The sequence below is a fragment of the Podarcis melisellensis genome (assembly GCF_964234715.1).
Source record: "Podarcis melisellensis genome assembly, chromosome: 6".
Classification (NCBI taxonomy): domain Eukaryota; kingdom Metazoa; phylum Chordata; class Lepidosauria; order Squamata; family Lacertidae; genus Podarcis; species Podarcis melisellensis.
The window spans coordinates 62,551,816-62,574,502 of NC_138538.1; the positions used below are offsets into that span (position 1 = coordinate 62,551,816).

The window sequence follows — 22,687 nt, forward strand, 5'->3', positions numbered from 1 at the left end:
ATTGGTAAACACATCCGTTACACATACATGTTTTTCTAGTATTCTAGATAATAGTTTTGCTTGTATGTACCAGCTGCCTTCAATTGGCTGATGAAAACCAATCTTACTTCCCAATCTTGGTAACTTTGCCCATCTACTTAGGATGGACTTCCTATCATGCACAGGCAGGATCGTGATTAAACCAGCAAGCTTAATAAGTGTTTGTAAACCAACTTCAAACTCTTGTTACTAAATCTGGTTATGATGAAACACCTTTTTTTTTTTTTTTTTTGCATTTATGACAAGTATTCAACTTGTTTGTAATACTTGGCAGCTCTGATTATATTTGCGTAATATCTATATTTCAAAGCCCAGGATATATGAGTCAGAGAGCATATAACATAGATTACATTTGTGTTTGAACCCTTTTTTTTAAAAAAAAAACCCCAACGTTTTTTAAAATTAGGCAGCAGAGTCATTTTAATAACTATCAAGCAATTACCAAGACTGAGCACCATTATGAAAGGTAATGCTAGGAGAGGCTTTGTATGTGAATAAAGGGAGTTTTAATCTCTCTGGCAGTACTTTTTCTGAGCTCAAATAAGGCTGGTTCAGACATATCAGTTTCTGCATAAACACATGGGAAGGCTATGTTGAAACACATGTAATCCCTGCCTCCAGTATCCCCATCCTTTCCAACTGCAGCGTTGGGCCTTTGCATATTGGGTAGAAGGTTTGAAATGTGATCTTTTCCACACACCTATAACGTTACAGGAGAGGGACGCTGGTGGCGCTGTGGGTTAAACCATTGAGCCTAGGACTTGCCAATCAGAAGGTCAGCGGTTTGAATCCCCGCGACGAGGTGAGCTCCCGTTGCTCGGTCCCTGCTCCTGCTCACCTAACAGTTCAAAAGCACGTCAAAGTACAAGTAGATAAATAGGTACTGCTCTGGCAGGAAGGTAAACGGCGTTTCTGTGCGCTGCTCTTGTTCGCCAGAAGCGGCTTAGTCATGCTGGCCACATGACCCGGAAGCTGTATGCTGGCTCCCTCGGCCAATAAAGCGAGATGAGCACCGCAACCCCAGAGTCGGTCACGACTGGACCTAATGGTCAGGGGTCCCTTTACCTTTATAATGTTATAGCATTAGGAAACCCAGGTTATGCTTCTGATCGTAAGCATATTCAGATTAGAATATGCCTTCAGTCCTTCCTGGTCAATGCAAGAAGGTTGATGGTGGAACTAATCAGGTCTGTAAGGGATATTGGGTAGTATGCACAGCCCTGCACTCTCTGGCCACGTTAGCTCCCCTCACCATATGTTCTTTGAATGGCTGTAATAGGACCGCTGTCCTTGAATCTATAGGCCAAAACAGTTAAAAACCCTCACTGATCCAATTTTTTTCACTCACCAAGCAAATGAAAAAATGAAGCTGTCCCAAAATGGGAGTGTCTATACATCAGAGTAAACCATTGTTAATGGTAAATGGTTTACTTTAAACATGCATATGGCTCCCATTTCGCACCTCCCGTAATGAGAGCAGGAGCAACAAACCATGATCCTGGCTTAGCAATTAGGACTTCTGATTTGTTTCACACCAAACAAACCATGAAGGTTTGTTCTTGGGTTACTAAATGTGGTTTGTTATGGGTGGAACAAACCATGATCCTCAGTTCAGATGTAACACTAAGCCAGGGATCATAGTTAATTCTCCACACTAGCAGTGGAGTAAATAGAAACATAGAAACATTCCTAGTAAATCATAAACTATGGATTATCATGGCATTTGATCCGTTTTCCCTGTTGTTATCTACTCTGACTAGTGAAAGATGCCCAACCTGCTGTATTGTGCTAAATAAATAAAAATAAAGCAAAATAAATAAAAAGGTTTCTGGGATGGGAAAGTTTAACAGTGAACACATTCTCTCTGCATTCTGTTACAACTGAAGGCTTTGATATGCACTGCTATAAATAAAAAATTAAACTTTATTTGATTTTGGATGTAAATAATAATAATAATAATAATAATAATAATAATAATAATAATAATAATAATAATAATATTTATTTATACCCCGCCTTCCCCAGCCAAGGCCGGGCTCAGAGCGGCTTACAAGCAATAATAAAAACAAGTTAAATGATTACAATTTAAAAACAAAATTAAAAATACAACATTAAAATATTGAAACATTAAAATATTAAAATGTAGCCTCATCGCAGGAGGAGAAGGAAAAGAAAAAAGAAAGAGAGGGAGGGAATCAAATTGGCTCCAAGCCAAAGGCCAGGTGGAACAACTCTCTTACAGGCACCATGATAGTATTATATACTCCAGTTGAGTATTCTGACTAAGTTGTACAGCACGATCTAACAGGTACTGGGCACATTTATGGGGGAAAGAGCACTGCAGTTTAGTCAGGTGACCTTTCCTTGCCTGAAATGTCAATGCTGTGGCTGCAGTGATGCTACAGTTATATTATAGTGCTGACCTTCTGCTAGGCAGTTTGGAAAGCTCCCTGCCCTTTCCACACTAACTGACAGATGACAGGATCATCTGCTGGGCAAGAAAAGAGTGCTGGGATGCAGTCCAGATGTTCTTCAACAGTGCAGTCATATATTTTGCAAGGTTCACCAGAACCTTTCCCCAATAGATCAATGCCTATTTGGATGAAGAGGTTGGATAGAATGCTTACAAAGGTATTCAAAATGCATAAGATTGTGCTGAAAGTGACTGTTGCTACTCCTAAGTAAGATTCTGAGAGCAGCAGTGACCATGTCATTTGAAGAGGGGAAATGAGGGGGAAAGATTGCAAAGTGTGCATGTGGTGGATTTATCTCCTACTACAAGTGTTTCTATTAGTACCCTGGTTAGTATGTTTTGCAAAACAAATTTGCTTCCATACTGCATATATCCCCAGAAGATAGTACTTAAAGAGCAATAGGGTATAGGAGTCATCCCTTTCCATGAATTTTGAGGCATTCTTATTATCATCTTAATCTTCCATTCACTATATACAATGTCAAGCTTCTATTTGTACTTGCAATTTTTCTATTCAATTTGCCCCATTTATAGAGAGATGCAAGTACTGTAGCTAAAAATAAAAACCAGTAGTTTACATTAAGCAGGGAAAGGCATTCGTCTTAACCTAGGTCAGGGGCAATGTGAACAGTTGGCTAAAGGACATTGCTAATTCACTGAAAATGTAATTCCCAAATTATTCTGTTGGGGACATGTCTCTGAGACTGTGTTGCTTGGTTGCAGCTCAGTATTGATTGAAGATAATGCAACTGTCTGAATTAATGATTAGATGTTTATAAATTGTCATGATTACTTATGGTGTGTGCTGGCATTAAAAAAAGTTGGCTGGAAAGGGACAGTTAAAAATACCGTCTTTGGGATTTCCAATCAGAGTAACCAGAACATAAAAGCAGACCCTTATAATGCGAAATTTACAGTTCCTTAGATGGCAACTTGCTGGAGTAGAAATATACCTTCACTCCTGTAGAACTATTCCTTTATTTTAATTAAGTATTTTAATTTCATAATGAAATTGAAAATTGAGCTTGGTGTAAGATGCAGTTAGGCAGTATCACGAAAGGCGTGTGGTTGTGGGTGTGCCTGCTTGTGGCCTACATCCTCCTATTAACATTGGGAAATGAAACACATAAAGCTGTGTTCTGTATTGCTAGCAAGGTACACATGGCAGCTAATGAATTGGAATGAGGCATGGAAAAACTGGATGCAATTAGGACATGTCTTGTGCTTTTTTTGCTGAGATGTGTGAGTCGCTTCACAGAAGTCTCACATTTCCTGTAACACGTACTTAGGTCAGCTTTTGGTTTGATCCTGTCGGATTCTTATGTTTGTATGTGTTTTAACCTACAAAGACGAGTCTCTATTTCATGTATCCTTGGAACAGCGTCCTGTGAGATGACCTACTATTCAGATAATGAGAATAACACTTTCTAAAAGAATGAGATCACATTATGAGAGGTGGAAGGAGGTTTATTTTTGGATATCTGCCTTCAAAATTATTTTGAAGATGTTCTGGGAAGACAATATTCTTTGTAATAAGAATTCAGTAGCACTGGAATGGAACATAGTATGACTCTCTTTTCTTGTGGTTTGATATAAGGTTATTAGACAATTTGCAAAACATAACTTTATATCCTTACACGTTGGCAACCATCATTTGCTGTACTTTCAAGCAAGCATTTTGCTTTTTTGTGTAAATAATTATTGAGCACCTAAATATTATTGGTCCATCTTGTAAACAGCATACAAGTTCAAAGATTTATAGTTTGTACTGAGCAGTTTGTATCCATGGTGTCTTTCTACAAGAAGATGGAGGTACTTGCAGTGCATATAGTTTAAACAAATGTGAACAACAAAAATGGCTTTTTATGCCAGAAATATATTGCCATGCTCATTGTTTAAAATAAGTTTTAGTAGTTCCAAACATTATTTGCAGATTAAATGTGTATTTTTAAAAGTATTTTAAGTGGAACGTCTCAGACTGCATATTCAGTGCTGCTACATGCTTAGTTCTTCCTTCAGAAAGTCGTTCCAATTAAGTTATTTATTTTAGGAATGTTGGTTGGGGACATTGCTGCAGCTGCCTGACATCTTCTTTCCCCTAGAATGCCTATGGGGTTGACTGAGCATAATGCTTGGTTTGCTTACATTCTTCTCAATCACTCCCCCCCCCCCATCACTTGCCTCCTCCAAAAGTCTGAATTAAATGCTCATTTCACTTGAGTATTATTCAGTGTAACCCGTTTCCCCATCTGCCCAATTTCTCTTCCTTCCACCTGTACATACCCCCTTCAAGTACTGTTGCTTATCTTTAGAATTTTCTTAACTGAGCATGTGCAGCCTTATTACTTTCCCTGCCTCTTGCACATGCTTTTTTCCCTTCCTTTTTTAAAAAACAACAACAACACTAATTGAAATTCATGGTTTTCTGCATACTTTCAGAGTTACTTTGTTAAACTGCCACCTAGTCTTCAGTGTTCTGCTCGTGCCTGTGCATGGAATGTCCATTAGGGGCGTGATTATACATCTGCATTTCTTTAAATATAGTTTTTTGAAGGACAATTATACAGAGTTTTTCTGCTTTCTACAGATAACAATTTTACCAGAAAATAATTGCATTAAAAAGTGAAGTGTTTGACTTGCATTTATTATTTAAGTCATAGCACAGTAAGCTATACTTAGTTGCATATGCTTTGTGTGTAGAAAAAAACCCGTTTTCATTTCCAGCAGTTCTAGTTAAAAGATCTTGAGTCATAAACCTGAATAAAGATTTATGATTGAAGCCTTGTAGAAATGGTATCAGAATATATTGTAAATAAGTTGTGTATATCACATTTCTGTCTTTAATAATTGACAGTTATCTTGCTTATTATTGATAAAGCCATTAGGCAATTATGCATTTGGTGTAAGTAGCTCATTTTACATTGTATTTGCTGAAGATCAGGTATATCATAGCAAATATTATTATAACATAGAATTTATACATATCATATTACAGTACACATAGATATGTGCAGAAACCCATCATGCTACTTACTATGTGCATCAAAAAGATAGAAGAGGTGGGAAGAATGTGGCACCATCTTTGCATGAAGGCTGCACCTGCATATTGAAAAACTTGTCTCCAGTTTTTTAATCCAAAGCACCTGTTCATATTTTACTTTAAATAATTATTGATCAGACATATAATGTTGTCTTTTTCCTTGATGCATCATTTTATTTGACTGTAATTCCAGTTATAGCTTTTGGAGTTGTTTAGATAAAGGTAGTAATTAGAGTACTAGTTTATACTGGCAGTCTATTGAACACTTTTACAGTCATCCTGAAAGGTTGTAGAAGAAGTTAATTAGAAGTCAGTACCAGGGCATCTCCCTGAAAAGTCCTACTAAAACTTTTAAAACAATCCCTGCGTTACAATTGAATTTGGAATTTGAAATGACTCTTGTGTAGGTACAATTAATGATCCTCCACATTCTGTTATAGAATCATTCTGACTTTCATTGTCTTTGTTCATCAGTTCTCATTTATTTATATCTTAACTGTTTTCAGTTTGAATTAATCCAATGTGAACATGATTGACTAAACTGAACAGTTCGTATCAGGTTGCCTGTTCCCCTTTGTAAACAAGACACTTGTTTTTCCAGTGACTTGGGAGAGTATACCGTCTGGTTGCAGACAGTCTGTTTGAATTAACTATCGCCTACCAGTGATGTCAGCACCTTCCCACGCACTAAGATACTTTGTTCTATACTTTAGTCCTAAAATATTTTATTCCGCTTGAAGAAGTTAGGTGTCCTGGGAAAACTAAATTCCCTAGAGTACCTCTGCTGCCACTGTTGCAGGATCTGAGATGCTAGGAAATGAGTAATGGAGATCTTCCACTAGAGAGACCTCCCTTCTTTAGCGGCTGTCCACATAAGGACAGGTAAGTGGGAAAAGAAGAAGAAGAGGAGGAGGAGGAGGAGGAGAGTTTGGATTTGATATCCGGCTTTATCACTACCCGAAGGAGTCTCAAAGCGGTTAACATTCTCCTTTCCCTTCCTCCCCCACAACAAACACTCTGTGAGGTGAGTGGGGCTGAGAGACTTCAGAGAAGTGTGACTGGCCCAAGGTCACCCAGCAGCTGCAGGTGGAGGAGCGGAGACGCGAACCCGGTTCCCCGGATATGATGGGACGATGAGCTGCTTGTGCGTAAAATGCAAGTCCCTCAGAGTTTGATCAGGTTTTCAAACCTCTGCCTGTGACGGAGCCCCTCCAGCATGGCTGCGTCAATCACTAGTAGAATCCGAAAGTGGCTGCTTTCGGAAACGTTTCCAACATAAAAGCTCCTTAACGGAAACACGTCGTCTGGCCTCTCGGCGTGACAGTTTCCGTCGAGGTGTGGGTGTCCCTATAGGAGGTCCTGAGACCTCCCCACTGGTTTCGCTTGAAGCGTCTCTGAGCCATCCCTCCGACTCACTTTCCCTTGGAGTTCTTGCTCGCCCTCTACTGGTTCCCTCTTCCGCTGCTACTGCTCTCTCAACTTCAGGGAGCCTTTGCACCTGCGGCGCTTTAGATGTCAGTTCCCTGACATCCACCTCCCCTCCAGGGCCCCCTTCACCCCCTCCCGTCTCCTCTCCTACTGGCGGTGAGGAGGTAAAACCCCTGAAAGAACCTCCCTCATCTTCCGACGTCGCGAACACTTCCTTCCACTTGTTGCTGTTCCTACTCTCTAGGTACTCTTCGTCATCAGAGTCCACTCCATCTTCCAACTCCGACTCCGCGAACCCTTCCATTTCCTCTTCCTCATCGGTGGTGCCGAAATACTCCCTCCTAAACCTTGCTATAGGCTGAGGTTTCCTCGGGAACCTTTGGTGGAACGTTTCTGTTAAAACCTCGTCATTGACTTCCTCTGCACTTACCCAGGTGTTTTCTGACTCCGGTTCCCCTTCCCACGCCACCAAATACTCCACCTGATTACCCTTCCACCTGGAATCGAGGATTTCCGCTACATGGTTGCGGCGTTCCCTCTCTTCCAAGGCTGGTCCCCTGACGTGCTCCCCTTCACGTCCCCCCCTGTATGGTGACAGTAACGACCTGTGGAACACTGGGTGCAATTTCATGTGGTTGGGTAATCGGAGTTTGAAAGCTACCGGGTTGACCTGCTGAATCACCTCAAAGGGTCCCAATCTTCTGGGCCTCAGTTTCTTACAACCCCCTTTGAACGGCAACCCTTGGGTTGACAACCACACTTGATCCCCCACCCTTATGGTTTCACCTTCCCTTCTGTTCTTGTCTGCCTGCTTCTTATATTGTGCCTTGGCCCTTTCTAAGTTGAGCTGGAGCTGCTGATGGATGGCTTCCATCTCTTCTACAAAATGTTCAGCCGCTGGAACGCTCCATCTCTCCCCTCCTTCCCCTGGAAATGCCCTGGGGTGACACCCGTAATTAGCCAAAAAGGGACTCATCCCTGTGGACACATTCTCCGCATTATTGTAGGCAAATTCTGCCAACGCCAACTTTTCGACCCAATCGTTCTCTCTGTCATTGACATAACACGTAAGATATTGTTGAAGAATGCCATTTGCCCTTTCCGCCTGCCCGTTGGTTTCAGGGTGCCGGGCAGTTGAAAAATTAACTTCCACGTGTAGCAAGCTCATGAGCTTCCTCCAGAACCTGGAAGTAAATTGTTTGCCTCGATCTGAGATCACCCTCGAGGGAGCCCCGTGCAACCTAAATATATGTTCCACAAACAACTTCGCCGTTTCTTCCGCTGTGACTGCATGTGAGCATGCTACAAAATGGCACATCTTAGTTAACAGGTCTACTACTACCATGATGGCTGTTTTCCCCTTGGACCTTGGCAGATCCGTCATAAAATCTATTGATATCGCTTCCCAAGGCCGTTCTGGTGTGGGTAAAGGTTCTAATAACCCTGCCGGCGCCCTTCTTTCCCCTTTGGCTCGCTGACATTGGTCACACCCTCTTACATACTCCCTTACATCTTCCCTCACCTTAGGCCACCAAAATTCCCTGGTAACCAACCACATGGTTTTGTGTTGCCCAAAATGTCCCGCCGTGGGGCTATCATGCAACTGCTTGAGTACTCTCCCCCTCAATTCACCTTCGGGTATATACAGTGCCCCTTTGTAATACAATGCCCCATTTCTTTCCTCAAAACCTCCGGGGCTCTCGCCCTCCCCCCTGAGACCTCTGAGCTTATCCTGGGCATATTCATCATTTTCCGTTTCCTCCACCAGTTCCCGTTGCCCCACCAGCGCCGCCCCACACACCCAGCGGTCCTCCGGGATGACATGTCTCTCTTCGATCACCTCCTCCCCTTCCCAATATTCTGGTTTGCGTGAGAGCGCATCCGCCCTGACGTTTTCTGGGCCTGGCACATAACAAATCTCAAAGTTAAATTTGGAGAATTCCTGTGCCCATCTCACTTGTCGTTGGTTGAGCACTCGAGCTGTTCTCCAATACTCTAAATTTTTGTGGTCGGTGCACACTTGCACCTTGTGTTGTGCCCCAATTAATAAATGTCTCCACCTCCGGAATGCTTCGTGAATGGCAAGTAGTTCCCTGTCATACACCGTGTAATTCCTCTCGGACTTATTCAGTTTCCGCGAGAAGAATGCACACGGTCTCCACTCCGACGCACTCCTCCCCGGTTGAAGAAGGACCGCCCCTATAGCCCGGTCGGATGCATCTGTTTCCACTCTCATGGGTTTTTGTAAATCCACATGCAGAAGTTGTTCTTCCGAGGCGAAAGCCCTTTTCAGTTCTTCAAAGGCTCGATCCGCCTCCACCGTCCAAACAAATTTCTTCTTGCTGCTGAGGCAGTCGGTGATGGGCGCCGTCAAGTGGGCAAAGTTCTTGATGAACTTCCGATAAAAGTTCCCAAACCCCAAGAATCTTTGCACGTCCTTCTTGGTCTTCGGTGTCTTCCATTCCAGTACCGCTTGAACCTTGCCTGGATCCATGGCCAATCCCTTGTCTGACAAGCGGTACCCCAGGAATTCCACCTCCTTGGTATGAAACTGGCACTTCTCCAGTTTCACCCACAGCTGGTTGGCTTGCAGCCTGCCCAACACTTCTCGAACGTCCCTCACATGCTGTTCCTCATCTTCCGAATACACCAACACGTCGTCTAAAAAGGCCACACAGTTCTTGTAGAGCAAAGGTCCCAGAACGTGGTTTATAAAAGCTTGAAAACAGGCGGAGCCCCCTTGTAGACCGAAGGGCATAACGAGGTATTCAAAGGCTCCCAATGCGTATCAGATTGTACGCCCCCCGCAGGTCCAGTTTTGTAAAAATCTTTCCCTTCCTTACTCTGGTCAAAATGTCATCAATTCGGGGCATAGGGAAAGCCAGGGGCTCCGACACTGCATTGAGGGCCCTGAAATCACACACCAGTCTCGGTTTGTCTGTGTTCTTTTTGTCCACAAAGAACACTGGGCTGCCCCCCACCGCTCGGGACTCTCTGATGAAACCTCGCTTCAAGTTTTTGTCAATGAACTCCCTCAGCTCCTGCATCTCCCTGTCTGACATGGCGTACAGCTTGCCTACTGGGAGTTGGGCCCCTGGGAGTAGGTTGATTTGACAGTCAAAGGGTCTATGCGGTGGCAGTTTGTCTGCTTCCCTTTCGCTGAATACGTTGCTCAGATCTGCGTATTGCGGGGGCACCTTCCCTTTGCCCATCACTTCCATCCCCGCTAGGGTGACTCTGTCTCCTCCCGAGACCTTCCCCTCCTTGCAGTGTTCTAGGCAATGCGCTGACCCAAAGGAGACCACCCTCTGATGCCAGCCCACTAGCGGATCGTGTAGCGCCAGCCAGCTCATCCCCAAAATGATGGGCGCTCCTCCCAGGATGGCCACATTAAACGCTATCTGTTCGGTGTGCCTTGCCACTCTCATTATCATCGGGACAGTCTGTTGGCTAACTTCTCCCCCCAACAGCTCTCTGCCGTCAATCGTAGTCACCTGCAAGGGGTTACTTAAAGGGATGGTCTGTATCTGGTGCTCAGCTGCAAACTCCTTACTCATGAAATTACAGGAGCTGCCTGAATCCAAAAGCGCCTTGACCTTTAGTGGGTGTCCGTTTGGCAGTTCTAGTAACACCTCTATCACTAAAGCAGGTCTGGGAGGTTCTGGCATGGGCACTTTCATTGCTCTTTGGCCTGGCTGCTGTGCCCCGACGGTGGCAGCCAGGCGTTGGCTTTTACTTGCTCCTTGCTTTCCTCTTCCTTTCCCCCAACAGCTCCTGCCATCCCTTGCCATTCCTTTCTTTGTGGGCAGACTCTGGCAAAGTGCCCTGGCTGTTGGCAGAGATAACATCTCTTGGCGCTCTTTCCCTCCTTCTTCCGCCCTTCACTGGGATTTGAAACTGCGCGCGCCCGCGCTGTTCCAACTTCCATCGGCTCTGCCGGCGGGAAAGATGGCTCTGGAATGTCTGGAATGCGGAACTCCCTCCAACGGTCTCCTTTCCCTTCCCGCCTTTCCAAAGCCCTCGCCTCCTGGCGCGCTCCTATGGCCAGCGCAGATTTGGTTAATTGGTCCATAGACTCCGCCCTGGGCCCCCGGGAAAGCTCATCTTTGACGGTTGAAGAAAGCCCCTCTTCGAAAAGCATTTGGATGGGCTCCGCCGATAGGTCCCACCCCAATTTATGAATCAGCATAGTAAATTCAGTCCAGTACTCACGGACAGATCTGCTTCCTTGCTGGCAAGCCATTAACTGCCTTCGCACCACCCCCTGCTCAATATCGCTGGAAAACATCAGGTCCATGGCACGAAAAAACTTCCTCGTGTCCTTTAAGATCTCATTATTCGCTGCCATCAGGGGTCTAACCCAATCTTTCGCCCCGGATTCGAGATGGCCAATCACATACGCCACTCGCGATTCCTCGTCGGGGAAGTCATCAAACTGCAAGTTTAGAGCGTATTGCATCTCTGTTCTAAAGGCATGATAGTTCCTGGGATCCCCCCCGAATTTCTGCACCAATCCTGGTACCTTTCTGGCGAGCGGGGTGGTTTTCTCCTTTCCCTTTTCTGCATCCTGAGCCCTCCTCTCCTCAAGCCTCGCCGTTTGCAGCGCCAACTGGATCTCCAACGCTCTGTACCTTTCTTCCAGGCTTGGACCCCCTCCAGCTGCTCCTGCACCCCCGGTTCCGGCTGGGTTGCTCATGATGCTTCTCTCTGCACAAGCTGGCTTTCGGTGACTTTCGGATTGCTATGATGGGACGATGAGCTGCTTGTGCGTAAAATGCAAGTCCCTCAGAGTTTGATCAGGTTTTCAAACCTCTGCCTGTGACGGAGCCCCTCCAGCATGGCTGCGTCAATCACTAGTAGAATCCGAAAGTGGCTGCTTTCGGAAACGTTTCCAACATAAAAGCTCCTTAACGGAAACACGTCGTCTGGCCTCTCGGCGTGACAGTTTCCGTCGAGGTGTGGGTGTCCCTATAGGAGGTCCTGAGACCTCCCCACTGGTTTCGCTTGAAGCGTCTCTGAGCCATCCCTCCGACTCACTTTCCCTTGGAGTTCTTGCTCGCCCTCTACTGGTTCCCTCTTCCGCTGCTACTGCTCTCTCAACTTCAGGGAGCCTTTGCACCTGCGGCGCTTTAGATGTCAGTTCCCTGACACCGGATTATGAGACTACCGCTCTTAACCACTACACCACACTGAAGAGAATGGAGAGTAGGGCAGAGAAGCTCACAGTGTAGCAATTTGTTGGGAGGTATCTGAACCCTGTTATAACCCCAGTTAGGTCATCAGGTATATTATGGCATCTGAATTTCAAAACAGGGTTTTTGAAATTCAGATCCCATCATATACCTGTTTCCTGATTTTACAAAACCTGCTTCGTTTGCTCAGCCCAGTTTGAATTGACCTGAGGGATGTTTTCCCAGCACCATCTGCAACTTGCATTTGCAATCTGTGCTTGTTCATCTTGTAGGATTTTTTTGCTGATAGTCATTTCCCCCTATTTTATAACATTTTGTTGTATCACAGTACCAAACAGTTTACCAACATAACATTTCTAATTATTTACTTGTCTATATAAGTAGATATTTTCTAAAAACAAATGATAGCTTATATTCCTAAAATTATTTCAGTGCACTAAGCATAAAATTGTATTTGCACACCTAAAAAGCAGTTCTTAAACACAAAGCCATGGCACACCCCCCCCCCAATTTTTATTTTTTAGGTCTAACTGATACAGGGTTCTGCTTCACTGCTGAAATGCCTGTACTGTTTAACAAAATGTTTAGAAAAATAATAATCCAAAATTAGTTATACATGTTCTCAATTTCCATTCAATTTCCTGCCTGTTGACATCTCAGATTAATTCATTTCCTATAACATTTTTAATTAAATATAAATTAGATTGGCTAGGACATTTTTCACTATAACATGACATCTCTTAATCGCCAGTGTTATGTTAATACTACTCAAGGTTGAATTTCCTTTGAAATGAGACACAATACTTGATTAGGAGTTAAGACTATAAGAAGAGCCCTGCTAGATCAGACTGCCATGCTGTTGTCACACTGGCCAACCAGATTGCTATGAGAAGTCTGCAAGCGATACAGACACAACAGACCTCCTCAGCAACTGGTATTCAGAAGCATATTCTCTCTGGTAGTACACAGCCTAATAACCATTGATAACCTCCATGAATTTGTCTACCCACCTTTTAAAACATCCAAGCTTTACTTTATAGACATTACGATCTATACATTATCTGTACTCTGTCTGAAGTACTTGTGTCTGTCTTGACTCTTACAACATTCAGCTGCATTGGATGTCCTTGGATTCTAGTATATTCAGGGAGAGATAAAAACTTACTGATTTCCATTTTCTGCATTTCATGCATAATCTTATACAGCGCTATCATGTCCCCCCTCCCCCCCAAAAAAATTTTTTTCAAACCATTTCTCATAGAGGAGTTGTTCCTAGCCCCATTATCATTTTGGTTGCCATTTTCTTAACCTGCTCCAGTTCTGTAACATTCTATTTGAGGTGCAGCAACCATTGGAGGCTGGTAGAACCTACACTTGTTGGGACATCTAGGAGGTCCCGTGGGTTGGGTTTAGGTCCCCATGCTTCCCCCTTGTGAGGAGGAGGTACGACTAAGTTAACCCCTCTGTGGCTTCACCCTCCCCTGGTTCAACTAAGAAAGGATCTTAATGCAACTTATTCTCATGAAAGTGGACAACGATTGCGGGCAGCATACATCATCCACTGAAATTAAATTGTAGCAATTACCCCAGTGTTATATTGTGAGCTTCATGGCTGAGGGAGGTTTTGAATTCAGGTCTCCCAGGTTCAAGCCCTTTGAGGTGGTGATAGCAGCAGCTTGTGGGTATATGACTAGCTGCTGCAAGATGGGGTAACCACAGTAAAGATCTTGCTTCTTTCCTTATATGTTCACATTTACTTTGCAGAGCAGCCTCTAAAAACATGTTTATTTGTATGTGAGATGGAAGAAGTTCAATAGAACTTACTTCCAGGCAAATGTGTATAGGTGTTTAATGTAGGATATATCGGTCGGTTCCAATCAACTGGGAAATATTGATAAGAGTTCCTGGTGTCTTTAATGTACATTTTAAAATAATAAATAAATTAGTGGAGGGCAGACTTCAAGCTTGTGTGTCTGGGATCTACTTTGTATTTTACTAAAACTCCAAGAGCCACCAACTACAGCCACTCTGTTAAGCAGCTTGTTTTGTTGTAATCACTGTTGCAGCCCCATCCTCCTGAAATAATTTCATATATAAATGTTTAATACATTTAGAGTTGCATTTATACAGACATATCTATGAGCCCTATTGAACCCTATAGGAATTACATCTGAGTAGTCATATATAGAATTGTGCTGGCACTCTCCTCTTAAATTTAAAATGATTTAAATGCTACAAACATAAATATAAAGTTCCAAAAAAATCACAGCAAAACTGTTTAGGATAGCTTGCAATTTCAACAGAAGCCTCCATAATTCTCTCTCCGGTCCTATCAAAGAAATAGTTTCCCTTTGCAAGTTCTTGCATTAATTTCTCTCACCTATTTCTTTCATTCTAATCTTACAGTAGAGGCAAAAGGGGGGATTTTCCCTTCTTACCTCAGTCAAGGAAATGTCATGTTTCTGCAAAAGTCCCGCTTCTCTGCTCTTTCATGCATGCACATACCACTAGGGACCGAGGGAGGAACTGATGAAGGGAATTACATGCTGCACATTAAAAAGAACAAAAAACTTGGGGCTATGCAAGAATTTCCCCACCCCTCTCCCATGGAGTTTAGACCTTAAGTTTTCTGCTTCGAGGTGTGGCTTCTGAGAGAGAGAGAGAAGCAAGAATATTGAAACAAGAAACACCCTACCCTCTCTGCCCTGTGCTTTCTGTGAGAGAGTAGCTTGATTTTATTTGTGTCCTCTCTTTGGAGACAAAAGAGCGATTTACTGCTAGAGATTTTTATAACTGGTGAAGCAGAGAAGATGGACAGAAACTACTCAGTCACCAGTGGGCTGGTTTGGTAGAAGGCAGCTTCCAACATTCCTGTGACAATAAAGACTCTCCTCCCTGAAAGAGAGGGGAGTGGTTGTGGGCGGGAGCCCGAGCACCGCCCAGCAGGGGGCGTTGCCCCCTGCCTCCAGCTCACCTGGCTGGCGCTCACGCCCCCCCCCGGTGGCTACCCAACCAGGTGCCGCGGTGGGGGCGTGTTCAGCAGCCTTTTGCTGCAGCGTCAGCCTTTCCCTGGCCTCATTCCTCATTCCTCGTCGTCGTCCCATCACAAGTCACCCACCCTCCACTCCCTTTTAGTTAGGGCTTAGGTCATTGGCCTTGCTATGGACCTTAGGTTGGTCGCCCTGGTTGCCCGGGGGACCTGGTAGGAGTTTTTCCATTTGGCAATAGGCTTTTTGGTTTTTTCGCCTACCTCGTAGCAATCGTCACAACTTTTGTGGTATTGGTGGGTAGGTTAGGCATTGGAATAATGTGTTGTGGTGTGTCGAAGTGCTAGGTGTGGCCATCGCCTATGCCTTCAATTTTTAGGGGTATTCCGTTAAAGGAATCTGGCGGTCGTGTATCCTGTCCGATGCCTGCTTGGCGGGAGGCCATGGCACGACCCGCGGTGACAGCAGGGGTGAGCCTATAGTTGAATTAGCATCAACAGGTGATGAACCCCTGGTGAATAAACCCACTTGTTTTGATCCAATGCCTAAGCCAATACCTTTTCATTGCTGTAATCAATAAAGTTGTGGCCTTTTCTAGCCCATTAACCTTATATCACGTGTCCTTGTGTCTTCATTTCACTTCGCGGGGGTCGGGCCCTCGAACCACAACATGCAGAATACAAAGCACTTACACTATTCACAGGTATTTTGCATTCAGTGCATTTCCATTACTAGAATAATCTCAAGTTGAGAAATCACTAATGAATATATCACAGTCTTTATTCATTTTTTCTGCTAATAGACCTGATCAGAGATTTATTTCACAGGTTACAATACACAGTCTTAAGATTCCACTTTGTGTTAAGACAATATAGGCTTTAATTATTCTATCATCCACTTTAGCCTTGCAAGCTCTCGGTTGGAAACTCCATAATCTACTTTCCAAGGTCTGTGTTTCTTCTGGTAAAACTCCTGCTCTGAATATTTATAGTTTATCAAAGCTTCAAATTTTAATGAAACTGCCACTTCAAACTGAAAGTTTTAGGACATGAATATCCTTTTGATTTTCTAAATAAGATTAACTGCATTTCAACTGAACTAATCCTCAACTGTCTGGTGGTTCTCTGTGGACTGTCAGCAGTTTTAATAACTTTTAAGAAATCTTTACATGCATTTGAAAAAATACACTGGCCTGGATCCATAACAAGCTGTCCATGTGTGGAAATCACTGCTGCATGTGCTTGAGATAATTATTTCTGGCATCAGCTCCTTGTGTTTCACCCCAAGTCCCCACCCGCAATAAAGGGGACCTTTTGAAGGGATCCTTGAGATATCCACTTGAAGAGGGAGCTAAAAAGCTCCCATGTGCTATCCAAGGCTGCCCCTTCCTCATTAAACAGAGGAAGGTAACCTCCTCAGGCTAGGGAACAAGGAGGTGAAGAACAGAGCTTTTTTGCACCCTAAACTATCTTGATGCCTCTGGGGATGGTGGAAGACAATGTCCTGTCATCACTGATAAATTAAAATGCAACTGAGTCCTCTTGGATTCTACTTTGTGGAATGGAGGAACATCATTTTGTCCTTCTCAGGTCGCCCTGATCTAGACTAAAGTCTGATTAGGAGAAAGCAGCATTTTAACATATCTTAGGAGTCTTGGAAATTGATGACTTATTCTACCTTTATTTTCAGTTGTGAAGACATTTGTTATTCACTAACATTTGAGAAAATATATATATATCAATGTGTGTGAAAATATTGTTCATCTTACACCTCACAGTGATACACTACTTCTATTATGAAGCAGAACCTTCTATAGGGCTGCTTGTCATAGGAGAATATTGTTAGTCATAGAAGAAGGCTATATATACAGATTGGGTGCTCACACTTTTGTCTCTGTATCTTATGTAGCAACCTGGGCAAATCATTTTCTACAAACTTAACAATAGTTGGCTTCATTGCCGTAGTAAAAATACTGAGAGAAAGCCTTGATGACACATGTTGTTCTTACATAAATTAAAAAAGAATGGCCAGCAATAGAGATCTAGTGTGTATTCAGATGTATGTATGTGTTAACATTATTTTTTCTTTACCCCCTTTTACCTATATTTTACGGAAGTATTTTTCACAGATATAAATTCAGTTTTATACAACACTTGTTGTTATTATTAAAATTAGTATACCACCCTTCATCTGTAGATCTCAGGGCAGATGACAACTTAAAAATACAAGATAAAAACTGCAAAATACATACTAAAAATAAGAACAAATACAAACCAATAACCCCTCCATCCCCTCCCACAACACATTTAAAAGGGTATCATTGTTAATTAGCCAAAGGCCAAATGTAGTTTATTGGGAATTGTTTACCATGGCATAATTCTAATTGATTGGCAATAGATAGAAAATGAAAAGTAATGCAATATATTTTAAGATCAGAGAAATTAAATAACAAATCATTTATTAGTGTATCTAGCTGCAGCTTAGCAAGTAGTTTTCTACCGCTTGACAGATTTGAGTAATTTCATGCACAGTTGAACTTTTAAAAAGCAGAGAAGTACAATTATGAATTCTATTTCTCATTTAGTATAACTTCTTTATTCTACATGATCTTGCACAGTGGAAACTGCGAATATTTCTGTCCAGAATGATGACCTTGATATTTCCTGTTGAAATAAAAATCAGTATTGGGATTTAATACTCTTGCAGAAGATTTTGTAGTCTGGCATTTTACCATCAATATATTGTTGCCAATGTATTAATAAGCAGTGTGAACAAAAAGAATATGATATATTGTAACTGATCCTATGTCATATGGATGTGGAACCAGTGGCATAGTTTGCTTGCTAGTTAAATATGTATTGGGAAAAGGTTTACCTGTTGATCATTTATTATGATTGTTGGGTGCTAGCCACGTAAATAGATCCATTACTGCAAGGACTTTGGCTATGCAAAGGGGTACACACTCTCCTTGTGTACCCCTATGTCTTCCAAAATCTGGAGCAGATTTCAAAAGGACGTCAGAGTGCTCAGAGAGAGGAGAGGGAGAGGAAGTTTGTTGCACAAGCAGAAATCCTTGCTGATAGCAAATCTATTTTGTTGGATATTATTTATAGCTGCTAGTGTAACAATAAAAAGGTAGCAACTCTGAGTCCTGTAGCCAAATGCACATACCACTTTTGCCAGGTTATTTGAATTAAGGATTATTTTTAAATACAGTAATTTTAGTGAGATTAAAGCCAGTTTCTTAAAAATTTAATGAGAATTGACTATCTTTGTGCACATTAATCTGAGTAAAAATGAATTTGCAAGAAACTGGACATCACTAAAAGAGATTTTGATGATTAATGCAATGTAGGGCCACTAATTTAACACTTAGGAAAGGGATGGTGAACCTACAGGCTACCAGGATCTCTGTACTTCCCCTGGCATTCACACGCCTTCATTTAGGCACCACCTGACCTTCTTCAAGCCCTCTATTTGAGACTCTCATTATAACAGCAGCCGAAGCATAACAAAGTGCCCCTTGCAGTATTTTTGTGATATTTGGCAACACTTTGGAAGTGTTCTGCTCACCTTTCTGCTGATGCTATAAAGAAGAAGCACTGTATGTCTAAAGCAGATAATCTGAATGGTAAGGATCCAAATGTCGGCAAGCTGAAGAAGTGACAGTGTTGTGTTCCATTCTGCCTATTTCCATGAGCAGATTTAAATGACCAATGGAAAGGTGAATGTTGTTTGTTTCTTAGGGAGGGTGCGTGTGTTAACGTAAAGGATAGATGAGAATAACTGGTTTGTGTGGTGGCAGTAGTGGGAGGGATGTGCTGAAACGGTACAGAAAGAAAACATTTTTCTTTTCCCTACTGACAATGGGGTAACCCCCTACAGTTGATCTAGCCTGAAAAAGTAAGAGTCACATCTGCTATGTCAACCACTTTTTGGTCCAGCCCCACCTATTGCTGAAATGGATCTCCTGACAGCTTTTCACCAAGATAGTGCAGTTCTTACTGACGTAGGCATGAGAAACTGAAATTTGAATGAGAAGGGCACCTAACTACAAAAACAAAGAAAAAGAACCACAAGCAAGAAGTGTAAAACCTTTGACAACGCAGATGGCAAGGTTCCCTTCAAGGAATCATGAAGGTTTAGCACTTGCATAGATGAATCACTTGGATAATATTACAGAAATTATGTAATTGCAATTTTATACTGCAGTGTTTGACATTTTCTCAGAATAATTTTAAGGTCATATTAGCTTTGTCTTTAGTCAATTATGAAGAAAACCACCTTGTCTCTATTTCCGTAGCATGTTCTCTCAGCTTCTACTTTATGCACCATTATGACAATATTATGTTAATAGAGAAGGACATTCATTCTGGATTCTTGGTTTCTGCTCCTGAAATTCATACTTCCTGGCTACAGTCATTTAATCTTTTTATATTTAGGTTTTTCCATTTGTAAGAACAGATATTATTTCAGAGAGTGAACAGATGTGCATAGAGAAAAGTAGTTATTTGGGTAATTTGGTCCAATACACTTAGGGCTTTTAAAGGGAACAAGCATTTTGAACTGTGTTCAGAAAGGGGCTGATGGCCTGCGCAGGTGGTACTGCAAGTGGGTGACCTGATCCTGACATTTAGTGGCAGGGCGCTTTAGTGGCAGAATCCTGTTTTTGAATAGTCTTTGAGGGCAATGGCAGCCTGATGTACAGCACAGTACTGTAAATCTGTTCGGATGTAACAAGTATATGTGTGACTTCTGTCAGGTCAGCTACCCCAAACACAGGCTCAAATCATGATCACTGGTTAGGTGTTTTTGACAATGTTGTGTATTTTTTTAAAAAACAAAAACAAAACAGAATAGTTTCCTGTATGAGTTTTGTTTAAAACTTAACCCTCATTAATAAAGATAGAGTATGAGATCAGAAAGAAGGGTGAAAATTAAGGAGGATGTCAACTCTATACCAACTCAATGGTATTTCCAAGTGGACTTGTATAGGATAGTGCTGTTATAGACAGAATGGAATGAAATGGTATGGCTATGAGAATACGCAAGTGAATATGCACCTGTTTACTATGCTATTGATGCTCATTGTGGGCAAGTGAAAAAGATAAGGGTCTCAAATAAAATGTAGACACTTCCTGTAGGCGATGGGACAAGCAGAGGAAAATATGCCTAACATGTTTTCACACATTAAACTTGTCAAATAGTAGAATCCCTGTTGTTGTAATGTTTGTATTTAGAACTTATTTGCTTAATATTTCTTTAGGAAGAATGTAAGTTTTCCTTGGGCATCTCTTTCAGTTTAGATAATAGATTTCACCATGTAAGGGTTCATTCATAAGGAAGATTAGCCACATGTTAATCACATAGTGGTGAATTCACAAAATCAAACATTCTATATAAGGGTCTGGGCTAAAAACTAAGATTTTACTTTAGTGCTCTAGGTTACTTTCCTTCATGACTGAATGATATTATACAATATTGGGAAAAATATTTTCACTAAGTTGAGGTATTCAGAAAACATTTCCCTGCAAGGAATACTATTTTTCTCCTTTCTTTGCCCTTGAACTTGGGCCTAAATGACTTTAATCAAGCAGGAGACACCAAAATACATTTTCATCACTCTCCAAATTAATTTTAAGTTGATTAAGTAAGAAGTGCAGAAAATTTAATTTCAAATTATTTCCTCATGTTATAAGTTAGTGCTCTCTTAAGTGCCATAAGCCATTTGGTAGTTTTAGACACCTCTTCTACTCCAGCAGTTCCATCTTTTGGGCATTGAAATTGATTTTTCTCATCTTAGCATTTGAAGATCCAGAGTGTGCCCCTTGCCCCATCGCCTGGGAGAGTACAATGGCACCAACAGCAGAGGATGTGAAGGCAGCAGCTTTTCGAGCACCTGAAATGGCAGCATCAGGAGCATCAGCACGAATAGACTGTGTTGAGGTAGTTCTCCCACACTATACTATGAAACCAAAACAGTTTGGGGATACTACATGCTGATGAAGGCTGCCTTTTACTATATTGACCTTTATGCAAATGTTTGCTGTGTTTTGGAATATTCACATTTTCTTTGCATGGTCATGAGAAGAGAATCTGCCCATGCTTGAACTTCTGCTTAGACATACACTGGGCCAATTCCCAGGAATTTTATCAATTCACAGCCATACATTTTGAAGATCAATATTACCAATTTGTAATGTAGCCGATGCAGCCACTGAAATAATAGTAGTATAATCATTAACAGAACCAACAAATTTAAAGTTGTGTTAGTTTAAATGTAGGAAAACTATAGGTAAGATGTTAAGTTTCTATTAAAGCCTTTAGTCCTGTCACTTAAAATTGCTTCTGAACATACTTTTTTTCTCATAGCCAATTAATAACAATCATTAATGACAGAATATCAGAAGGTCTTCTGCTAATGCTTACTTCCGAGTCAGGCACAGGCATGTGTCTGAAAGGACACTTCAGACATTCCAGGAAGAAGCATGAGTGATTTGTGCTGTTTAATCAAATGTTTCCAGTCTTATTTGAAGGAAACATAAATGCATATCCTGTTTGCCATAGGGCTGGTGGGGAAATGCATTGTGCCTCTGAATGAGGAGAAGGTACATCTCCCTCAGGGAATATATGCATCTCCTTTCAGTAAGACATGGAAGATGGAGAAAAGAAGCCAAAGTCACTCAAGTTTATTCTCAACACTATTCTAGACTGTCTAAAATAGCTCTGATTTGTGCAGAGACAGAGGGATAAGTCCTTTTGTTGTTGTTTTCCAACACAGAGTGACTTTTAGATGTTTTCCTATATCTCTAAAGTAACTAATGATTTAAGTACGTTGTTGATTTATGTTCTTATGCTTGGATGATCTTCTGTACAGAAACTGCACTATGTTTATAAAATTTTAAATAGGCTCTGTTTTTTAGTTTGTATTAGTCATAATGTCTTGATAGAAATTTATATATAGTATTGCAACAGAGATATGATTCATTAGTTATGTGCATCTGTAGATGTGTTCACATGTATGTTTTTGGTTTTTTTACTGATTGGTGTACACTTTCATTGACACCATTTGAAGTGTGATTTCCAATATTGAGAATGTTAGATGTGTATGTGAATATAAAGCGTAGCAGTTTTTATATTTAAAGACAGGAATGGAGTTCATATAGCTGTTGCAGTGGGTGCATGTCATTAACATAGAGAACTGTAAGCTGGTTATATGTCAAATGATATGAACAACTTTTATTTTTAAAAATTGTAGAATTCCCAGTAACAAATGGACCCATGTTAAAAAAATTCACAAATAAAAATGACACGCTAAATCAGGTTTGAACTACCTGAACAATAACTACTGTAAATGGTACTAGTCAAAACTGAAAGGTGAACAGCATTTCAGATGTCTTCTAAGGGACCTTTCCCGTCCTCCTGCAACCCTGCACAATTGCCTCTGTATGTTGGGAAGCATATCAGAAATGGGATATGACATATTTTCTTCAACTATGCTTCCAGTCCATTACCAGAGAAAAAGTAG

At 41.7% G+C, this 22,687-nt stretch overlaps 1 protein-coding gene across 15 annotated transcripts in view; it reads left to right on the plus strand.

Moving 5' to 3' along the window:
- Nucleotides 1–22,687, plus strand: part of LRRC7 (leucine rich repeat containing 7) — a 172,062-nt gene that overhangs the window by 77,331 nt on the left and 72,044 nt on the right. Inside the window, exon 8 of one of the 15 annotated variants that reach the window (XM_081915430.1) lies at nt 20,963–21,101. The exons of 13 other annotated variants lie outside the window; for them this stretch is intronic. In XM_081915430.1, the coding sequence (XP_081771556.1) occupies nt 20,963–20,969 (7 nt within the window). In that variant the 3' untranslated portion in view covers nt 20,970–21,101. Of the gene's footprint in view, nt 1–20,962; nt 21,106–22,687 lie in introns of those variants that run through there. One more of the 15 variants, XM_081915428.1, reaches the window with a different exon arrangement.